Genomic DNA, 24,135 nt, shown 5'->3' with positions numbered 1-24,135 from the left:
GCAATAACAATCATAAACCTGTTGGGTCCTGTACAGACACAGAATGAGAGACTGTCCCTGCCCTAAAGAGCTTTCAATCTAAATAGACAAAGGGCAGGAGGAGAAACAGCAGCACCAAGGGGTGAAGTGATTTGCCCAAGGTCACACAGCAGATCAGCCACACATTAGGGAAGAGGGCTGATGCAATGTCCTCCACATCACTTAAGCTCTGGGAGTGGCCACGACAGCCAGTGTTAAAAAGTTAAAAAAGTTAAAAACTTAAAAAGCTTAGGCTAGTATTAAAAAGCTTAATGTTCCAGGGGTGTTCCAGAGATGGACATGGAGAGGGGTTTAAATCCAGATTTACGTGGATCCAGTGACCAGGAACTGATACAATCTGCTTGAAGGGGCTGTACCTACTCTTCCATCCCACAGGTTGGAAACAGTTGTGGGGATGGCCTGTGCCTGGCCCCTGAGAAGTTTCCCTTCCTCAACTGCCCTGCACTTCCCTAGCATAGACTGCAAATGCGGGTGAAGTTAATTTCACCTTAACAACAAATGTTGGTAATTTTTCCTATTTTTAAAGAGCTTCCTTGGTTCATACTGGACTCTGTACAGGAGATTGTGATCGAGATCCCCACACCAAACTTCACTGCACTAGAAATACAGAGAGATGCAAAGGCCTTTTGATCACGGACACTCTCTGAAGAAGGAGTGATGTCACGGTTTGCAGCTCTGTAGGCCTGTCCTGGATTTCCTGCCACCGACTGGAGGAAAATCTCCATCCTGACACCTAACCTTCAAAATCTGGAAGTAAGAGAAATATGCATTTCATGATTTTTTTAAATAATCTGCTGCTAATGTAATCATTCTTCATAAAATTCCATAACACCCAGGCCTCATCAGAATTGGAGGGAAGGTTCCAAAAATCCGATTGCCATGGTTTTAGTAGCTGGTTTCTTTATCAAGAAATGGAAGTTACTGAAAGCCCTTGGTCCTCTCTAGTTCATCATTACAGCATCACAAGCTGGCCAAAACCCACCGCAGATCTTCCATTCTGAAAAACAGAAGACAAAGCCATTTGGAATGGAGCTGACAAACTTCTCCATAATCAATGGATTTATTCTTTTCCTTTCCACTGGATTTTGCCAATAGATGTTTGGGTATTCATTGAAAAACTGCATTCACTTAACTCTCCTTTGACTTGCCTAAACATTGTTTTATTATGTTTCCAAAGTAATAGCCGATGCCAAAATTAGAATAAGTGCCCTAAATGGATAGTAAGTTGTTTAATTTAGCATTTCAGCAAATGGGAACCATTCTTTATTACAGCTCCTAGGATAGCAGGAGAGTCATGTAACAGACCTAGGTGGTTAAATTAAAAACATCATCATATTTTAAATTCATCAGACGCCGTTTAGATCCCCAGAAATACAATACCACTCTTCAGTAAACAGGTGTGATCCAAAAGCAACTCTGAAGGGCCAGCTTTGGGGTGTATACACACCTCTTTAATGCTTTCCATGAACTTCCGTTAACTTCAAGTGATCCATAAAATAGATTGTTGATGTTTGTAGAGTGCTGTGACAATGTAACGTGCTGTGTAAGTGATAGGTATTATTTATTATTATTATTACTATCATGGGGGTATGGATCAGTGCTCATGTTGTACTCCCTGTCAGTACCCGGCCCATGCCGGGGAAGATAATGATCCAACCAGCGGACCAAATTTGGTGATGAATCCTGGCACATTGCGCATATGCTATTTTACAGCCAAGACATCAGCCAGCTAACCTTTCTTCTGTCCAGCAAAAACAGCAAATACAGACCTAGCAACACAATTAGATAATTTCATACATTAATATGGCAGTTAAGTATAATCAAAAGAAACTCAGTGGCTAGAGAGTTTGGAGGAAAGTGACTAAGTAATCTGCATATAATCATAGAATATCAGGGTTGGAAGGGACCTCAGGAGGTCATCTAGTCCAAACCCCTGCTCAAAGCAGGACCTAATCCCCAACTAAATCATCCCAGCCAGGGCTTTGTTAAGCCTGACCTTAAAAACCTCTAAGGAAGGAGATTCCACCATCTCTCTAGGTAACCCATTCCAGTGCTTCACTGCCCTCCTAGTGAAAAAGTTTTTCCTAATATCCCACCTAAACCTCCCCTACTGCAATTTGAGACCATTACTCCTTGTTCTATCATCTGGTACCACTGAGAACAGTCTAGATCCATCCTCTTTGGAACCCCCTTTCAGGTAGTTGAAAGCAGCTATCAAATCCCCCCTCATTCTTCTCTTCTGCACACTAAACAATCCCAGTTCCCTCAGCCTCTCCTCAGAAGTCATGTGTTCCAGTCCCCTAATCATTTTTGTTGCCCTCCGCTGGACTCTCTCCAATTTTTCCACATCCTTCTTGTAGTGTGGGGCCCAAAACTGGACACAGTACTCCAGATGAGGCCTCCGCAATGTCGAATAGAGGGGGAACGATCACATCCCTCGATCTACTGGCAATGCCCCTACTTATACAGCCCAAAATGCCATTGGCCTTCTTGGCAACAAGGGCACACTGTTGACTCATATCCAGCTTCTCGTCCACTGTAACCCCTAGGTCCTTTTCTGCAGAACTGCTGCCTAGCCATTCGGTCCCCAGTCTGTCGTGGTGCATGGGATTCTTCCGTCCTAAGTGCAGGACTCTGCACTTGTCTTTGTGGAACCTCATCAGATTTCTTTTGGCCCAATCCTCTAATTTGTCTAGGGCCCTCTGTATCCTATCCCTACCCTCTAGCGTATCTACCTCTCCTCCCAGTTTAGCCTCATCTGCAAACTTGCTGAGGGTGCAATCCATGTCATCCAACAGATCATTAATGAAGATATTGAACAAAACCGGCCCCAGGACCGACCCTTGGGCACTCCACTTGATACCGGCTGCCAACTAGACATGGAGCCATTGATCACTCCCCGCTGAGCCCAACAATCTAGCCAGCTTTCTATCCACCTTATAGTCCATTCATCCAGCCCATACTTCTTTAACTTCCTGGCAAGAATACTGTGGGAGACCATGTCAAAAGCTTTGCTAAAGTCAAGGAATAACACAGCCACTGCAGTTCCATAGTAGTTACTTGTTTGAAAGTGAATGGCCTTTGGACATTTGCAATATTTCTAATTCGTGTAGTTAGAACAGTTAGTGCATCACTTGAGTAATTATCTCAAGTTGCAGTGGGGAAGGTTTAGGTTGGATATTAGGAAAAACTTTTTCACTAAGAGGGTGGTGAAACACTGGAATGCATTACCTAGGGAGGTAGTGCAATCTCCTTCCTTAGAAGTTTTTAAGGTCAGGCTTGACAAAGCCCTGGCTGGGATGATGTAATTGGGGATGGGTCTTGCTTTGAGCAGGGGGTTGGACTAGATGACCTCCTGAGGTCCCTTCCAACCCTGATATTCTATGATTCTATGATCACCTGCTTCTGCAATGTGGGCAAAGCACAGGGCAGCACACAGCTCCAATCTGATTTAACAGGAGCACACATTCTGTGGGCCTTATTGCACATACTTCATGACTTGGAATTTAATTCCTCTCTAAAGCCCACCCTTTTCTACTGGTGTCCCACCATGTGGGACCTACTGTTCAGGAGTAGTCAGGTTTGGCATTTACCTATTCTGAAACTTGAAATCTGGTCTTTTCCCCCCATTCACATAAACAGCATGGTGGAGAGTGCAGTTCACTGGCCTGCTTCTCCCATGAACATCTTTGGGCTTTCTTCTATGCCGGTCCTTGCACATGAAACACCTTCCCTGAACTAATCCACATGGGCACCCCCCTCTCTTTCCATTCTTGGTCACTTCATGTATCTTGATACAAACTATGTTGCAAGTATTTTGGGGACAGACTGTTTCTTCTTGTGTGTCTGCACTGCACCCAGCACAATCACTGGTAATTTTAAAATCATGATGGAATGTTTTTCTGAAAGATCTGCTCTGAATCAAACAGGAATTATTTCAGGAAAGTTCCCTGGCCTGTGCTATGCAGGAGGTCAAACCAGATGATCACAGTGGTCCCTTTTGGAATCTAGGAATCTATCCTGGAGCTTGGGTATTGTGGCTACACAGACAAAAGTAACAGTAATAAATGTCTTTCAGATTTCTGTCTGTAACAGAGTGGTACAGACATGGCCTTTCTCTATCCCAGTGGCCACGATTAGAAGAGCAGACTCTAAGGAAACACAGCCATGGTCCATCTGCTTTTTCTGTAGTAAATCTATGTGCCTCTTAATGTTTTCCCATCATGACTTTCAATTCCCCTGAAGAGTTAACTTCAGGCTCATTTTGAAGCCCCAAACTATCTGTTTACTTCATCTCATACATGGTGACTAATTCCATCATTCTAAGAGTTGACCATGATGAGAACAAGTGGAACGATCAAGAAGCAAATTAAAAATAGCCAGCATGTGGCACTGTGTCAAGGGTTCATGTTTAGATTTTTTTTTTATTCCAAGTTTCTTTGATAAAATATTTTCCCATGCTGAAAAACACTTGGAATGTCCCCTTCAGAATGGCATTCCTGATGGATGAGCCACGCGCTCAACAGATTTCATGCCAGCAGAATTGTATTCCCCATGCTCCAGAATTCTCACTCCCACATGCACACCTTAGAGCTGAGAAAGTTGTATATTAATATGTACTAGATAGGATGGATACGTCTTATGGTAAGAATGCCATTTTGGAAATAAATGGTAAAGGAAGGATGATGGTCTTGTAGTTAATGCATTGGACTGAGAACCACAAGATCTGAGTTCTGTTCTTGCCTCCACCACTGACTTCTAGCTGGCTTAGGGGGAGATTTTCAAAGGTACAAATGCCTTTCACTTTCAATAGAAGTTGGGTGCTTAATTGTCCTTTTTCCCTTTCAAAATATCCACCTCAGTTTCTCTGTGCCACAGTTTCCAATTTTCTGCTTGTATGTTGTATTCCTTTCTCCCATACTTTGTCTGTCTTGTCTGCTTTAGACTGCAAGTTCTTTGGGGTAGGGCTATCTCTTCCTGTGTGGGTTTACAGCACCCAGCACAATGTGATCCCATCTTGGGTGGGGCCAAAGCTGGTCAAATTTTTTTTCTGTGAAAAATGTTGAACAAAAATAGTTTCATTTGAAATTTTGTATTTTTCAAGTGGAAATTTTGAAACAAAACAAAAGTTGGGTTTTGATTCCTTTGAAATAATTTTTTTTAAAAACAGAAAACTGATTTTTTTTTATTCTGAATTTGTTTCCACCCCCTTTTGCCCTAGAATAAATGATCTCTAGGGTTCAGCTTTTTCAATCCACTTTTTCTTTTTTTCATCTTTCATTTTCCCACTCAGTAACTTTTCAACACTTCTCCAACTTGGGAAAAGTTACAGAGTGGCAAAGTGATAGCATTTCACTTTGAGAAGTTATTGAGTGGGAAAAGGAAAAATTAAAACAAGAAAAAAGTGGGGAAAACACTCCCAACCCTAAAGATTGAATGTCTTTCATTCTACTGTGTTAGGTAACAAATAAGGAAAAAAGAGTGGAAAACACATTCAAAATTTCTAAATTTAGAAAAAAATTGGTTTAAAAAAACAAAATAAAACAAACATTTCATTTGAAATTTAATAAAACAAAAATTTTGTTTGCTTTGTTTATCAATTTCCCATAGGGGAAAAAATGTCAGTTTCCTATGGAAAAAGTTTTTCATGAAACCCCATTTTTCAGCAGGAAAAAATTTTGGTCAAAACATTTTAACCACTTCTACCAGGGCCAGTAGTTACTGTAATATAAATAGGAAATAATAAGCCATAAAGCAATGCTCCTCTTCTGTACATGAGCGAATACACTTCCATTACAAGAACCCTTCTTTTTTTTCCCATTGGTGTAGATCCTTTTGACATAATTCAACCCCATTATTCACTAGACTTTTTGTTTGTTTTCTAATATTTTCATTCAAGGATTGCCATTGAAAAATCAGCTCTTGCCAACAGTTGCCACTTAGTAGTTTATGAAAACCTGCAGCTTCCCCCTACACTGAGACCAGAAAATAGCTGTGGCCTCTCAGACATCACTGTGCAGCCATTGTTGGTGAACTGACTTTTAAATGGTGACCACTGTGATTTTAAGTGAATTTAGTGCTGGATTGATAGGTCTTATTGTCACAACATTCTCTCTCTCTCTCCCCATCTGCCTCCGCTATCACTGTCCTACCTCTGTCCCTGTGATGTGACATTCCATATTCCTTATGAAAATATGCTTATGATATAACTGAGATGTACTTTATGCAATGGCTCATGTGAGATATCATTGGAAATGGTATGATTTACTGAATGCGATTATCCAGTCTGTATCCCTGTATCATTTCTGTATCTGAAGTTAGGAATATGTATCTCTATTTCAACTGTGCTACTTTGGGTGATGCCCACTGCTAACACTTTAGGTACAACAATGGAAAAGACAGACAGGGCAGATGGCCGATCAGCGAGGACAACAGACTGTGAAAAGCTTGGCCTTCCTGTGGATACTCCATACTGCCACGTGGATGCTGTGATACTACAGGGTCAGGTGGTCTTGTCACCTGACACTGAACATTACTTGGGACTTCTTGTAACCTTCCACTGAAGGGAGGGGGGTCAAGTCTGAGAAACAAAGGATTCCCGTCTTATGTAAATCCTATTTAAGGGTGGGGAGGAAGGCAAATGGGACTCCTCCTCTCCATGACCTGTCTGCCCAAGAAGAAAGACTGCAAAAGCCAACTGAAGGGAAGGTAAGGGCAGGGAGTCCAGACTGAGACAGGGGTCCAGTCTGAAAAGGAATAACTGGAGCTCTGAACCACAGAAACTTTGCAACCCACCTGCAACAATGTCTAGGATGAGAAATACTATTTGTAACCAATTTCTTTAGTGAAACTAGCTTAGTTTGCATGTTTGATTTCATTTGCTTAGCATTCTGCTTTGTTCTGTTTGTTGTCCCTTTTACTACTTAAAATCTGCACCTTTTATAATTAATAACATTTGTTTTCTTTATTATTAAACCCAGTTTCTGTAATTTCTAATGGGGGGGGGAGAAGTGTGCACACCTCTCTCCACATTGAGGGAGGGGGCAAATTTCATAAAACCTTTGAGTATGTAGCCCTTAAAAGGAGCAAGCACCAGAGTGTTGGAGCAAGTCCCTTAAGATGAGTCGTCCCAGAGCTGATCTACAGCTGGGTGTGGACCTGCCTGTGTGTGTGTGTTAGAGGAGGCTTTAATAGCCTGGCTCAGCAAGACAGGTTAAAGGGGGCCCGTGCTGGCAGAACATGTAGACTCAGTGGTATCTCAGCACATCAGGTGGCTTCGTCAGGGGCATAACCTGTCACATTCCCCTTCTCCTACCTGTCTCAGATCTCTGCCTCACTCATATTCTCCCTGCATAGTCTCCTGTCTTCCGTGTGAACCATTGCCAATAAATTTCCCTACTTCTCTCTGCTGCTCTCCCGCCCCCTTATGCTCCCTCCTGCATCACCTTACACATATTCCCCCCCGCACCCACCATTTATTCACTTGCTCCTTACAGTTCCCTTCATAGAATCATAGAATATCAGGGTTGGAAGGGACCTCAGGAGGTCATCTAGTCCAACCCCCTGCTCAAAGCAGGACCAATCCCCAACTAAATCATCCTACCCAGGGCTTTCTCAAGCCTGACCTTAAAAATTTCGAAGGAAGGAGATTCCACCACCTCCCTAGGTAAAGAATTCCAGTGTTTCACCACCCTCCTAGTGAAAAAGTTTTTCCTAATATCCAACCTAACCCTCCCCCACTGCAACTTGAGACCTTACTCCTTGTTCTGTCATCAGCTCCCACTGAGAACAGTCTAGATCCATCCTCTTTGGAACCCCCTTTCAGGTAGTTGAAAGCAGCTATCAAATCCCCCCCTCATTCTTCTCTTCTGCACACTAAACAATCCCAGTTCCCTCAGCCTCTCCTCAGAAGTCATGTGTTCCAGTCCCCTAATCATTTTTGTTGCCCTCCGCTGGACTCTCTCCAATTTTTCCACATCCTTCTTGTAGTGTGGGGCCCAAAACTGGACACAGTACTCCAGATGAGGCCTCACCAATGTCAAATAGAGGGGAATGATCACATCCCTCGATCTGCTGGCAATGCCCCATCATATACATCCCAAAATGCCATTGGCCTTCTTGGCAACAAGGGCACACTGTTGACTCATATCCAGATTCCCGTCCACTGTAACCCCTAGGTCCTTTTCTGCAGAACTGCTGCCAAGCCACTTGGTCCCTAGTCTGTAGCGGTGCATTGGATTCTTCCATCCTAAGTGAAGGACTCTGCACTTGTCCTTGTTGAACCTCATCAGATTTCTTTTGACCCAATTCTCCAATTTGTCTAGGGCCCTCTGTATCATATCCCTACCCTCCAGCGTATCTACCTGTCCTCCCAGTTTAGTCTCATCAGCAAACTTGCTGAGGGTGCAATCCACACCACCCTCCAGATCATTAATGAAGATATTGAACAAAACCGGCCCCAGGACCGACCCTTGGGGCACTCCACTTGACACCGGCTGCCAACTAGACATGAAGCCATTGATCACTACCCGTTGAGCCCGACAATCTAGCCAACTTTCTATCCACCTTATAGTCCATTCATTCAGTCCATATTTCTTTAACTTGCTGACAAGAATACTGTGGGAGACCGTGTCAAAAGCTTTGCTAAAGTCAAGGAACAACACGTCCACTGCTTTCCCCTCATCCACAGAGCCAGCTATCTTGTCATAGAAGGCAATTAGATTAGTCAGGCATGACTTGCCCTTGGTGAATCCATGCTGACTCTTCCTGATCACTTTCTTCTCCTCTAAGTGCTTCGGAATTGATTTCTTGAGGACCTGCTCCATGATTTTTCCAGGGACTGAGGTGAGGCTGACTGGCCTGTAGTTGCCAGGATCCTCCTCCTTCCCTTTTTTAAAGATGGGCACTACATTAGCCTTGCTCCTTACAGTGCCCTTCTCTGCCTCCTGACAGCATCGAGGCTGCCATCTTCCCTTGGCTTCACTCCCACTGGGACATTAAGAGATGGAGGCCATCTTTGCTAAGGGCAGCCTAAACGTCCTTCAGTCCAGGTTGTAGGCAAATGACAGTCATTCAGACAGCCTTACTCGGCATTAGTTTCTGCAGACAAGATTTTATGCCTCCACTTCTGCTGCAGGCAAAACAGTGTGCTGTCAAGAATGGCAAAATCATGCTTAACCATAAACATTTCTTTTAAAAAAAATCACTGTATTAGATCTATCCAAGATTCGCCTCTGCAAATTTTTGTGTAGAGCATATTGTCTTAAAGGTACACACAGGAAATAAAACATGAGAAAGCCTGATGAATACCAGTCAGACACCAATACCAAACACTTCCAATTAAACATATTTAACACCAAACCAAACAAAAATGACAAAGGAAACTCGGGGACTTGAAAACTAAAATTGTGTGAAAGTTCACGATCAAAAATGTCATTTACATGATTTATATTCCTTGTTAAGCTAACTTCGGAACACAACTTCCATAGTATGTAGCTATGACTAGCACCCCCAGATATACACACACAAGCAGGGATGTGTGCATGTATGTGCATAAGATTTTCCTTTTCTGTGGAACATGGTAAGCAACCAATTCCAGATGGCAGCTTCTGCTTCTAATAGTAAGCCTCTGGTCCCGCTGCAGACTTCCCTCCTTCCCTCAACTACCCACCCACAGAAACAAATGTCCTCATTCAGCTGGCCTGTTACCATGACAGAGGTAACTCTCAAACACAGAGCTGACATTTATCTTGAACGGGAAAGGGTCAAATTCTACCCTTATTCCCATCTGTTCAAACACCACTGAACTGTGGCAGAATCTGGCCCTAAGTTAGAGCAGCCTGAGGGTCTGCGCCAGCCTTGGAGAAGGACTCTGTCAGGAGAAAAGCCATCCTCCCACTAGAGAGATTTATGCTTCTTTTGTCATGGGACATGTTACCATTAACCCCCACCCGCCAAAAAAAAATCAAAAAGGGAGGTTAGCCTTTCTGGTGGGAACACTGTACAAGCTAAGTAAGTTTCCCTTAGGGAATGGCACTAAAATATCAGAAGAAGGGGGGGGGGGGAGAAGAGGGGAAAGAATAAAAATTAAAAAGGCTGCGTAATCCTCCTGGGAAAAGAGCACTTTCAACTGCATTCGTGAGCTAGTCCATCTGATTGTCACAGTTCAGAATAGTTCAGATTAACATGCAGGGGGAAGAGCAAACTGCTTTCACAGTATTTCTGTCACAGCCTTATTTCAAAAATTGGAGCCATACTATCCTATTCACATCAATGGAAGTTCAGAGCCTGGACTGAGGGCAGGGGATGGCCTTTGAAAGAAGAAAGGCTATGGTAATGGCCAAAGGTTCAGAGTCCTCTCCAGTGTGTGAGCATGCACAGCTGTGCATCTTAGAAAAACAGCTCCTGCTTTTGCATACAGATTCTGGGCATTACACACAGGGCCCTACATGGAGTTTGTCTTCCATGTTTCAGAATACAGTGCTCCCAAAGACAAGTGTTTCAAAAAGCACTGAAGACATGGCAGACCTGGGAACAGAATCAAGGAATCTGGACCCCAAGCCTCAAGTTGTAATCACTGGACAACACTTCCTGCATTTATATTGCACTTTTTGTTGCATTACAAGTGCAAGGCCCCTAGGTGACATTCCAAGTCACAAGTATGTAGGGACAAAATGAGAAAGGCCAAGGCACAAAATGACATTAAACTAGCTAGAGATATAAAGGGTAACAAGAAAACATTCTACAAATACATTAGAAGCAAGAAGATGACCAAGGACAGGGTAGGCCCATTACTCAATGAGGGAGAACACATAATAACAGAATATGGAAATGGCAGACGTGCTAAATAATTTTTTTGTTTCAGTTTTCATCAAAAATGTTAGTAGTGCTTGGATGTTTAACATAGTGAATGCCAGTGAAAATAAGGTAGGCTCTGAGGTTAAAATAGGGAAAGAACAAGTCAAAAATTACTTCGACAAATTAGATGTCTTCAAGTCACAGAGACTGATGAAATACATTCTAGAATACTCTAGGAGCTGACTGAGGAGAGATACTGAGCCATTAGCAATTATCTTAGAAAAGTAATGGAAGACGGGAAAGATTCCAGAGGGCTGGAAAAGGGCAAATCTAGTGCCCATTTATAAAAAGGGGAATAAGGATAACCCAGGAATTACAGACCAGTCAGCTTAACTTCAGTACCTAGAAAGATAATAGAGCAAAAATTTAAGCAATCAATTTGCATCCACCTAGAAGATAATAAGGTGATAAGTAACAGTCAGCATGGATTTGTCAAGAACAAACAATGTCAAACCAACCTAGAATCATAGAATATCAGGGTTGGAAGGGACCTCAGGAGGTCATCTAGTCCAACCCCCTGCTCAAAGCAGGACCAATCCCCAACTAAATCATCCCCACCCAGGGCTTTCTCAAGCCTGACCTTAAAAACTTCGAAGGAAGGAGATTCCACGACCTCCCTAGCTAACGCATTCCACTGCTTCACCACCCTCCTAGTGAAAAAGTTTTTCCTAATATTCAACTTAAACCTCCCACACTGCAACTTGAGACCATTACTCCTCATTCTGTCATCTGCCACTACTGAGAACAGTTTAGATCCATCCTCTTTGGAACCCCCTTTCAGGTAGTTGAAAGCAGCTATCAAATCCCCCCTCATTCTTCTCTTCCGTAGACTAAACAACCCCAGTTCCCTCACCCTCTCCTCAGAAGTCATGTGTTCCAGTCCCCTAATCATTTTTGTTGCCCTCTGCTGGATTCTCTCCAATTTTTCCACATCCTTCTTGTAGTGTGGGGCCCAAAACTGGACACAGTACTCCAGATGAGGCCCCACCAGTGTCGAATAGAGGGGAACGATCACATCCCTCGATCTGCTGGCACTGCCCCTACTTATACAGCCCAAAATGCCATTGGCCTTCTTGGCAACAAGGGCACACTGTTGACTCATATCCAGATTCTCATCCACTGTAACCCCCAGGTCCTTTTCTGCAGAACTGCTGCCTAGCCATTCGGTCCCCAGACTGTAGTGGTGCATGGGATCATTCCGTCCTAAGTGCAGGACTCTGCCCTTGTCCTTGTTGAACCTCATCAGATTTCTCACTGATTAGGCCTCAACTGGAGTACCTCAACTGGAGTATTGTGTCCAGTTCTGGGCGCCACATTTCAGGAAAGATGGGGACATATAGGAGAAAGTCTCCATCATTGGAGATTTTTAAGAGCAGGTTAGACAAATACCTGTCAGGAATGGTCTAGACCAGTGGTTCCCAAACTTGTTCCGCCAGTTGTGCAGGGAAAGCCCCTGGCAGGCTGGGCCAGTTTGTTTACCTGCTGCGTCCGCAGGTTCAGCCGATCGCAGCTCCTAGCGGCCGTGGTTCACTGCTCCAGGCCAATGGGAGCTGCTGGAAGTGGCGGACAGTATGTCCCTTGGCCCATGCTCCATCCAGAAGCTCCCATTAGCCTGGGGCAGTGAACCGCAGCCACTGGGAGCCGTGATTGGTCAAACCTGCGGACGCGGCAGGTAAACAAAACTGCCCGGCCTGCCAGGGGCTTTCCCTACAGAAGCAGCGGAACAAGTTTGGGAACCACTGTCCAGATAATACTTAGTCCTGCCATGAGTGCAGGAGACTGGACGAGATGACCTTGCAAGGTTCCTTCCAGTCCTATGATTCTATGATTGTGCTCTGCTGTATGTGATGTGTGTGCACGAGAATGCGTGTAAGCTTCTTGACTTGTGCTGGAAGCAGTTGATGAACTGAAACATGAGAACTGAATACACTAATTTGAGCCTTCATAGCTACTATTGTTATCACTGACCAGAAAATGATGCATCCGCTTTTAAAATATCTAAATGAGGAGAGGTTCCACTCTTCGGTTCACAACTTGAAGGAGTGATTCTGGGATGCAGTCTGAGAGACTAGGTGTAGCTTGGATCATGCAGAGAAGAATGTCAGCGTCTTACTGAATTCATCATCTGGACCCATGGAAAAGAAGCCCTTGAGGAATTCCACCATGATTTCAACAGTTTCCATCCCACCATTAACTTTAGCCTGGACCAGTCCACACAAGAGATCCACTTCCTGGACACTACAGTGCTAATAAGCGATGGCCACATAAACACCACCCTATACCGGAACCCTACTGACCACTATACTTACTTACATGCCTCCAGCTTTCCTCCAGACCACACCACATGATCCATTGTCTACAGCCAAGCTCTACGATACAACCACATTTGCTCCAACCCCTCAGACAAACACCTACAAGATCTCTATCAAGAGTTTTTACAACTACAATACCGACCTGCTGAAGTGAAGAAACAGCCTGACAGAGCCAGAAGAGTACCCAGAAGTTACCTACTACAGGACAGGCCAAACAAAGAAAATAACAGAACGCCACTAGCCGTCACCTTCAGCCCCCAACTAAAACCTCTCCAACACATCATCAAGGATACACAACCTATCCTGAAGGACGACCCATCACTCTCACAGATCTTGGGAGACAGGCCAGTCCTTGCTTACAGACAGCCCCCCTCAACCTGAAGCAAATACTCACCAGCAACCACACACCACACAACAAAAACACTGACCCAGGAACCTATCCTTGAAACAAAGGCAGTTAGCCAACTGTGCCCACATATCTATTCAGGGGACACCATCATAGGGCCTAATCACACCAGCCACACTATCAGAGGCTCATTCACCTGCACATCTACCAATGTGATATATGCGATCATGTGCCAGCAATGCCCCTCTGCCAGGTACATTGGCAAAACCGGACAGTCTCTATGTAAAAGAATAAATGGACACAAATCAGACGTCAAGAATTATAACATTCAAAAACCAGTCGGAGAACACTTCAATCTCTCTGGTCACTCGATTACAGACCTAAAAGTGGCAATTCTTCAACAAAAAAACTTCACAAACAGACTCAAATGAGAGACTGCTGAATTGGAATTAATTTGCAAACTGGACACCATTAAATTAGGCTTGAATAAAGACTGGGAGTGGATGTGTCATTATACAAAGTAAAACTATTTCCCCATGTTTATTTCCCCCCCCCACACACACACACAATGTTCCTCACACGTTCTTGTCAACTGCTGGAAATGGCTCACCTTGATTATCACTACAAAATGTTTTTTTTTCTCTCCTGCTGGTAATAGCTCACCTTACCTGATCACTCTCGTTACAGTGTGTGTGGTAACACCCATTGTTCCATGTTCTCTGTGTATATAAAATCCCCCTACTGTATTTTCCACTGCATGCATCCGATGAAGTGAGCTGTAGCTCACAAAAGCTTATGCTCAAATAAATTTGTTCGTCTCTAAGGTGTCACAAGTCCTCCTTTTCTTTTTGTGAATTCCTGTAGACTCACAAACAAGGACAAAGCCTCCGTTTTCTCTAGGATGCTTTTCCTCCCTTCCCCAGTAGTGGGACTGTCACACAGCTCAGCCTTTCCTCTCATCCTCCTGAATTCAATCTTCCTATAAAGAAATATTTCCATAGGTGTGGATGGCAAGTCTAATGACACTGACAATCAGAGAATCGTAGGACTGGAAGGAACCTTGAGAGGTCTTCTAGTCCAGTCCCCTGCACTCAAGGCAAGACTACATTTTATCTAGACCAGTGGTTCTCAAAGCTGGTCTCCCGCTTGTTCAGGGAAAGCCGCTGGTGGGCCAGACCGGTTTGTTTACCTGCTGCATGTGCAGGTTCAGCCGATCGCCGCTCCCACTGGTCGCGGTTCACTGCTCCAGGCCAATGGGGGCTGCGGGAAGCAGCACGGCCCAAGGGGCGTGCTGGCCGCCCTTCCCACAGCCCCCATTGGCCTGGAGCAGTGAACCGTAGCCAGTGGGAGCTGCGATCAACTGAACCTGAGGACACGGCAGGTAAACAAACCGGTCCGGCCCACCAGGGGCTTTCCCTGAACAAGCGGTGGACCGGCTTTGAGAACCACTGATCTAGACCATCCTTGACAGGTGTCTGTCTAACCTGCTCTTAAAAATCTCCAGTGATAGAGATTCCACAACCTCCCTTGACAATTTATTCCAGAACTTCACCACCCTGACAGTGAGGAAGTTTTTCCTTATGTCCAACCCACACCACACTTGCTGCAATTTAAGTTCATTGATTCTTCAACTAGCCTCAGAGGTTAAGGAGAACAATTTTTCTCCCTCCTCCTTGTAACAACCTTTTATGTACTGGAAAACTGTTACGTCTCCTCTCAGTCTTCTCTTCTCCAAACTAAACTAACCCATTTTTTCAATCTTCTCTCATAGGTCGTATTTTCTAGACCTTTAATCATTTTTGTTGCTTTTCTCTGGACTTTCTACAATTTATCCATATCTTTTCTGAAATGTAGCGCCCAGAACTGGACACAATACTCCAGCTGAGGTCTAATCAGCATGGAGTATGGCAGAAGAATTACTTCACAGATTCAAAGGCCAATGACAGAAACTGCACTGACGACCTTCTGTCTTTCTCTTTCATCCTCCTCCTGTCCACTACACCATGTCAGGGAAGCACAGCACATCCCAATGTCCATGTTCTGTTTTCAGCACTCGGCTCCACATTCATACACAGAGGAATGTTGTGACAAACAGGGCACGGACTGCAATCTCCTGGACAAATTGTATTGAATTAAGTTAAGCCTTACTGAATTAAGTGTAAGTATGTAGGAGTTCACTGTATTACAAATGCAAATGTTTACGAATTCGTGTGGGGTTGCATGGAACTTCTTTAGGACGAAAACATGATTAATGCAATCTCTGGGAAGCATTATTAACTACAAAGAACTGCTTGGGACAACACGTATGAAGTGAGGAGACACTTGGCAGGCCTTTAGAAGCTAAGCCCTGGAGAGAGAAACCCATCGTCCACTGATTACCTGCTCCTGGAAACTCTGGATCAAAGACCCCCAAAATGTATAAAGGACAGACTAAACTTTGTAATGAGAGTTCTTGTTCTGAGAAAAGGGTTTTATGAACTTGAAACCTGTAGAAAACCCGTGTGGGATTAGAAGGATTGCTCACCTACCAGAGCCCATGCTGGAGTTGGGGTGATCGTTGGAAAACTTATCATATGTGTAGGTTCTTTTATTGATTTTATGATGTTTTCTCTGCATCGTTTTTACCTTAAGAATAAAACATGTTTGCTTAGAAAGAGCTGTGTGGTAGATTAACTGTGGTAATTACACTGTTAACCATCTCCGAAGAGAAGTCAAAACAAGCCTGCTTAAGCTGCCTGTCTTTTGCTGGGGATATCACAGTGTAGGCAGGGAGCTGTGCAACCTGGAAATATTTTGGTCTGTAGGGAGAAAGATGTATGTTTCAGCCCAAGAGAGGTGAGGCTGAGAAGCCAGAGTCTAGAGGGGTTGCCCTTGCAGGACAACAGAGGGGGAATGCAGGGTGCAGTTGCTCTGAACTGTGACAAACATATTGGAGTCAAGACAAGGCATGTGATTCTAAGAGAAGAATGATGCTGTGTTTCTATGTTTGTCAGTTAGGATCATCGCTTAATTCTCTTGTGCAACGAGATGAACCTAGGAGTTGGTTGAGCAGGGTCACTGCTGATTAGTGAATGGAGAAAGATACATTTAGTGTATCTCAGTTTATTTACACCTAATCAAGGAGTGAGCCTGCGGCCTCCTTTTTAAGAGTTGTTTGTTTGTAATAAAAATAATGTGGGTGTGGATTGAGGAGACGGGAGTCACGTTTTGCACAGAAAACTACAACCAGTGGAATGGATTGTCCTCTCATTCAGCACAGTATACATCAGAAGGATCTCCACTCAGTCTGATTCTCCTCTCTGTGACACTGGTGTACATCAGGAGTGACTCTGTTGAAGTCACCAGTGGGGGGAAGAGGAGAATCAGGCCCACCAAGTCTAGTCTGGAGGAACAAAATGATAGGGTTAGGCTGGTCTGTGAGTGATACTGTACACGCTGTACAAACAGACAGGGCAAGCTGCACTGGGGAGACCTTCTGGAATACCCTTTAATCTCTGCCTGGCACACTGCATCGACTGTAACTGCTATACGAGAGCCCTCTTCTCAAAAGCAAGGCTCTCTACAATGACAAAGAGTTAAGAAGCTCCCAGAGGCAGTTCTGTGAGAACATTTCTCAGAGGGCAGTGCACTTTTATTGGAAACAATTTTCCATTCCATTTATATCTATATAATAGGAGGTGGCTCTGGGGTCCCAGTTTTCCACAAGACCCAGACTTCATTTCTCTGGCTGTGGATGACCCTGGGTCAGCTGCCCTAAGAATAACAGAGGAAAGTTCAATGGGAGAAAAAGATCCGTTCTTTATGATATAAACTCCCAAACACTGTTTCATGATGCTGATGGCATTAAATTAGCACTTGGAAATTACGCATTTCTTATTTAAATGGATCCTAATATAATGAATAATAAATGAATCACATAATATAAAATATAAATAAATATATCTCCCCAGAAATGTACTTCTGAGAGAATACTAGGGTTGGAAGGGATCTCAAATGGCATTCTGCGGTTTTACCCCAGAAAGATAATTATTCATCAGTGACAAATTGTGTGATACCCAAAACTGCTTGGGAAATTATTTTTCTGTTTGAAATAGTTTGACAAAAATTATATATTTTTTTTCATTTTTGTTTATATTCTTCCTCACAACGTTCTGAGGTATTGTCAAAAAACTAAAATAGTAAATACTTATTTTTTCAGTTTTAGGGGTTTTGTTGTTTCAATGGCACCCCACATTTTTGGACAAAAACATTCTTTTTCCACAAAAATCTCCATGTCAAAAAGCTGTTTTACACAGAAAGAGGAAGTTCCTTACCTTGTGGTTAAGTGGAAGTTCTTTGAGATCTGTGTTCCACTGTGGGTGCATGCAAGCACATGCACATGGAGTCGGAGAATTCTTGCAAGAAGTGTCTGATGGTCCATGTGTGTACCCTTGCCCGCATCATGTTTACAACTGAGGGCAAACAAAGCTAAGTGGACCAACCCCAGCTCCTTTGCTACCCACAAATCCAGTAAAGGTCTGAAACAGGGAGAAGGAGGGTGGGTAATGAAATACAGAAAGGGAGCCCACATTTCAAAGGACCTCCAGTGACAACAAGGCAAGTAACTTCCTCTTCTTCTTCTTTGAATGCCAGTCCCTGTGTGTATTCCATTGTGGCTGACTGACAAGCAGTTTTCCTGTAGGAGGATGCAGATGGCAGAGCCATTTGGAGGACTGCTGTACCAAACGACAGGTCAGTGGTGGAGTTCTGCACTGGAGCATAATGTCTTATGAACGTATGGGTGGAACTCCATGTAGCTGCCCTGCAAAGGTCAAGTAAAGGTACTTCCTGAAGCAATGCCACTGAGTTGCTTGGACTTCTGTAGAATAAGCCATCACTCCATGAGGTGGAGAAAGACACAACAACTGGTAACAGAGCAGATGTGACAGGGTGCTGGGCAAAGGGTTGCTGATTCAGCCCCCTATCACACCAGCTCCCATTTAGGGAAATAAATAGCTGGCTGGAGATAACCTGGCCCTAATTGGGAAAGTAGAGACAGCTGCCATCTAATTACCCTGGAGCTGTATAAAAGCCTCAGGGGAAGGAAGCCAAGGGGGAGCAGAAAGAAAGGGAAAAGGCAGGGAGTGGAAGCAGGGAGGTAGCGCTTCCCTCCTGCCTGCAGATGGTGAACGGCCAACTGTATATAGTGAAACGGTGGTGGGAACAAGTCTGTGAATAAACTGCACCAGTGGTTACTAACCCCAGGGTCTCAAAGTGACTTTGTGAACCTAGCAGAGGCAGGAGCCATGGAAGCCCTGCCGTGCTCTGCTACACCAGGATACAGTCCGAGATCCATTTAGAGATCCCCTGGAAGGAAACAGCTTGACCTTGAACTCTTTCTGCTACAGCTTAGAAGTCTTTGTGCTTTTCTGAATTGTCTTGTCCTCTGTAGATAGAAGGTGAGATCGTGTTGCATGCTGATGGAATTAAGTCTCTTCTCCTTAGATGCATGTGGTTTTGTGAAAAAACAACAACAAGTAAGTGGATAGGCTGAGTTATATAAAACTACTTCGGGGGTGAATTTTGAATGTAGTGACATAGAGACTTTGTCCTTATGGAATATAGTGTATGGCAGATCTGCACCCAGCTCACCTTTTCTGCTGGTTGAGGTAATGGCCACAAGGAATACAACTTCCAGTGATAAGTGAGGCATGGAACATGTAGCTAATAGTGTGAAGGGAAGGTTAGTGAATGCCAAAGTACAAGGTTTAAATCTCAATGAGGGGCAGGTTTCCCTATTGGCAAGGAAATTCTGCTTAGGCCCTTCAAGAATATGTTAGTCAATGGGTGAGTGACAACTGAATGACCGTCTGATGGTGGATGGCATGCACTGATGGTTGCGAGGCAGACGTATAGAACTAAGGGAAAGCCCAGCCATTTTGTGAGAAAGAAGCGGTCCAAAACAAGTTGGCAGCCGGTATCAAGTGTAGCCCCTCAGGGGTCGGTCCTGGGGCTGGTTTTGTTCAACATCTTCATTAATGATCTGGATGATGGGAGGGATTGCAGCCTCAGCAAGTTCGCAGATGACACTAAGTGGGGGAGAGGTAGATACACTGGAGGGTAGGGATAGGGTCCAGAGTGACCTAGACAAATTGGAGGATTCCCCTCTATTTGGCACTGGTGAGGCCACATCTGGAGTACTGTGTTCAGTTTTGGGCCCCCCACTACAGAAAAGATGTGGACAAATGGGAGAGAGTCCAGCGGAGGGCAATGAAAATGATCGGGAGGCTGGGGCACATGACTTGCGAGGAGAGGCTGAGGGAACTGGGCTTGTTTAGTATGCAGAAGAGAATCACAGAATCACACAGAATATGAGGGTTGGAAGGGACCTCAGGAGGTCATCTAGTCCAACCCCCTGCTCAAAGCAGGACCGATCCCCGACTAAATCATCCCAGTAAGGGCTTTGTCAAGCCTGACCTTAAAAACTTCTAGGGAAGGAGATTCCACCACCTCCCTAGGTAATGCATTCCAGTGTTTCACCACCCTCCTAGTGAAAAAGTTTTTCCTAATATCCAACCTAAATCTCCCACACTGCAACTTGAGACCATTACTCCTTGTTCTATCATCTGGTACCACTAAGAACAGTCTAGAGCCATCCTCTTTGGAACCCCCTTTCAGGTAGTTGAAAGCAGCTATCAAATCCCCCCTCATTCTTCTCTTCTGAAGACTAAACATCCCCAGTTCCCTCAGCCGCTCCTCATAAGTCCTGTGTTCCAGCCCCCTAATCATTTTTGTTGCCCTCTGTTGGACTCTTTCCAATTTTTCCACATCCTTCTTGTAGTGTGGGGCCCAAAACTGGACATAGTACTCCAGATGAGGCCTCACCAATGTCAAACAGAGGGGAATGATCACGTCCCTCGATCTGCTGGCAATGCCCCTACTTATACATCCTAAAATGCCATTGGCCTTCTTGGCAACAGGGGCACACTGTTGACTCATATCCAGCTTCTCGTCCACTGTAACCCCTAGGTCCTTTTCTGAAGAACTGCTACGGAGCCATTTGGTCCCTAGTCTGTAGCGGTGCATTGGATTCTTCCGTCCTAAGTGCAGGACTCTGCACTTGTCCTTGTTGAACCTCATCAGATATCTTTTGGCCCAATCCTCCAATTTGTATAGGGCCCTATCTATCCTATCCCTACCCTCCAGCGTATCTACCACTCCTCCCAGTTTAGTGTCATCTGCAAACTTGCTGAGGGTGCAATCCACACCATCTTCCAGATCGTTTATGAAGATATTGAACAAAACCGGCCCCAGGACCGACCCTTGGGGCACTCCACTAGATACCGGCTGCCAACTAGACATGGAGCCATTGATCACTACCTGTTGAGCCCAACAATCTAGCCAGTTTTCTATCCACCTTATAGTCCATTCATTCAGTCCATATTTCTTTAACTTGCTGGCAAGAATACTGTGGGAGACCGTGTCAAAAGCTTTGCTAAAGTCAAGGAACAACATGTCCACTGCTTTCCCTTCATCCACAGAGCCAGTTATCTCGTCAAAGAAGGCAATTAGATTAGTCAGGCATGACTTGCCCTTGGTGAATCCATGCTGACTGTTCCTGATCACTTTCCTCTCCTCTAAGTGCTTCAGAATTGATTCCTTGAGGACCTGCTCCATGATTTTTCCATTAACTGAGGTGAGGCTGACTGGCCTGTAGTTCCCAGGATCCTCCTTCTTCCCTTTTTTAAAGATGGCCACTACATTAGCCTTTTTGCAGTCATCGGGGAACTCCCCCGGTCGCCATGAGTTTTCAAAGATAATGGCCAATAGCTCTGCAATCACATCCGCCAACTCCTTTAGCACTCTCGGTTGCAACGCATCCGGCCCCATGGTCTTGTGCTCAGAAGAGTGAGGGGGGATTTGATAGCTGCTTTCAACTACCTGAAAGGGGGTTCCAAAGAGGATGGAGCTCGGCTGTTCTCAGTGGTGGCAGATGACAGAACAAGGAGCAATGGTCTCAAATTGCAGTGGGGGAGGTCTAGGTTGAATCTGAGGAAACACTATTTCACTAGGTGGGTGGTGAAGCACTGGAATGGGTTACCTAGGGAGGTGGTGGAATCTCTATCCTTAGAGGTTTTTAAGGCCCAGCTTCACAAAGCCTTTGCTGGGATGATTTAGTTTGGGTTGGTCCTGCTTTGAATAGGGGATTGGACTAGATTACCTCCTGAGGTCCCTTCCAACCCTAATCTTCTATGATTCTATGTAGAGGAATATGAGTGGACTCAGGAGATACATGTTCCTGGTGCGCTCAGATGGAAAAATGCTTCCACTTGGCTGAATAGCATTTCCTATTTGAATCTTTTCTTCTATTATTAAGGATGATTTGTTGCAAGGATAGGTTCCTGGGTTAGTGGTTCTGTTGTGTGGTGTGTGGTTGCTTGTGAGTATTTGCTTCAGGTTGGGGGGCTGTCTGTAAGCAAGGACTGGCCTGTCTCCCAAGATCTGTGAGAGTGATGGGTAGTCCTTCAGGATAGGTTGTAGATCCTTGATGATGCGTTGGAGAGGTTTTAGTTGGGGGCTGAAGGTGATGGCCACCAGCCAACAGAACCACTAACCCAGGAACCTATCCTTGCAACAAAGCCCCTTGCCAACTGTGTCCACATATCTATTCAGGGGACACCATCATAGGGCCTAATCACATCAGCCACACTATCAGAGGCTCGTTCACCTGCACATCTACCAATGTGATATATGCTATCATGTGCCAACAATGCCCCTCTGCCATGTACATTGGTCAAACTGGACAGTCTCTACGTAAAAGAATAAATGGACACAAATCAGATGTCAAGAATTATAACATTCAAAAACCAGTCGGAGAACACTTCAATCTCTCTGGTCACTCGATTACAGACCTAAAAGTGGCAATACTTCAACAAAAAAACATCAAAAACAGACTCCAGCAAGAGACTGCTGAACTGGAATTAATTTGCAAACTGGATACAATTAACTTAGGCTTGAATAGAGACTGGGAGTGGATGGGTCATTACACAAAGTAAAATTATTTCCCCATATTTATCCCCCCCACCCCCACCCTGTTCCTCAGACATTCTTGTCAGCTGCTGGAAATGGCCCACCTTGATTATCATTACAAAAGGTGTCTCCTCCCCCACCCCCACCCCCGCCCTCCTGCTGGTAATAGCTCACCTTAAGTGATCACTCTGGTTACAGTGTGTATGGTAACACCCATTGTTTCATGTTCTCTACGTATACAAATCTCCCCACTGTATTTTCCACTGAATGCATCCGATGAAGTGAGCTGTAGCTCACGAAAGCTTATGCTCAAATAAATTTGAGTCTCTAAGGTGTCACAAGTACTCTTTTTCTTTTTGTGAATACAGACTAACAGGGCTGCTACTCTGAAACCTGTGAATGAATTAACATCACTGTCTTGATTTCTCTTTAAGTTTGTAGTAAACTATCTGTAAATGGCTGAAGATTGGTGATAACCTTATGCTAATCAATGGAACTAATTATCGGTGATGCTTAGGAAATAGGTCTACTTCAAAGCCATAATGCTTCACCTATTGTCACCCAAGGACTGCATACTGTCAAGAGGCTGCAAGAGATCTACCAATCCCAATCCAAATTACAGGAAAATCACTTAGGGTGGAGTTTTCAAATACAGGTTTCAGAGTAGCAGCCCTGTTAGTCTGTATTCGCAAAAAGAAAAGGAGGGCTTGTGGCACCTGTTAGCCTCTAAGGTGCCACAAGTCCTCCTTTACTTTTTTCAAATACAGTCAGTGTTGGCCTAACTCATCTCCATTGAAGTCAATGGAAGGTTTACCACTCCTAGCCTCCATTTCACTAGTATCTGTCTGACAAGAGATGCTAAACAGCCCTTGCTCTCCACTCACTTCAGGCTTCTTTACAGGCTAAGCCTTCATCTAAAAATCTCACCTACACACCATATTCACTGTCATACTCTTTGAGGGCTTGAAGGGCATGGGCTACATTTAACCAGAATGGCTTACATTAAAGTCTTGAGAAATAAAGCATCTAATGAGCACAACTGCTAGTCTTGGCCACAGCGCTGTAAATATATCACTTTCAGCTGGCAGGTTTTTAGTCATGAATGAATGCATTTTGGAGTGCCACCTTTGAAAACACCAGACAAGATTCCAGTTGCACTGCAACGTGTATTGCTTTGGTACTTGCCATTCATGTCAATTAGCTGACATGTTCTTTTCCTTCCCATAACCCTCTACTGCTGTCTCCAGTTCGTCCCCATGAAGTTCTCAGAGAATGGAAACAGAACTGAGTTAATACATCCTTCCCAGTGAAGAGCCAGGAATGGAAAAAGACCGTCCCTGGAAAACTATTCATCCAGGCACGTTTTATCCTTGTGATAATTTTCCTGAACTAAAACCAATTTTCTCACTAAGAAACATAGGACCTGACATTAGACAACTTAGATTTGTCACATTCAATTTGTTATTTACACTCTTTACTAACAATTGTGTCTCACTCTTCCCCGTGTCAGAGCCAGGATCCCTTCCATTCTGGACTCACTGGGCTAGGAAAGAGTCCCATCTGACCCTTCTC

At 44.3% G+C, this 24,135-nt stretch overlaps 1 protein-coding gene across 11 annotated transcripts in view; it reads right to left on the bottom strand.

Moving 5' to 3' along the window:
- EXD3 (exonuclease 3'-5' domain containing 3) overlaps positions 1-24,135 on the bottom strand; it is a 564,575-nt gene that overhangs the window by 168,661 nt on the left and 371,779 nt on the right. Inside the window, exon 21 of one of the 11 annotated variants that reach the window (XM_075120437.1) lies at positions 700-1,036. The exons of the other annotated variants lie outside the window; for them this stretch is intronic. Coding sequence (XP_074976538.1) covers positions 992-1,036 — 45 coding nt within the window. The 3' untranslated portion in view covers positions 700-991. Of the gene's footprint in view, positions 1-699; positions 1,037-24,135 lie in introns of those variants that run through there. 11 annotated transcript variants of the gene reach the window in all.

This window comes from Caretta caretta, chromosome 16 (assembly GCF_965140235.1).
Source record: "Caretta caretta isolate rCarCar2 chromosome 16, rCarCar1.hap1, whole genome shotgun sequence".
Lineage (NCBI taxonomy): Eukaryota > Metazoa > Chordata > Testudines > Cheloniidae > Caretta > Caretta caretta.
This window is presented reverse-complemented; position numbering and strand designations above follow the sequence as displayed.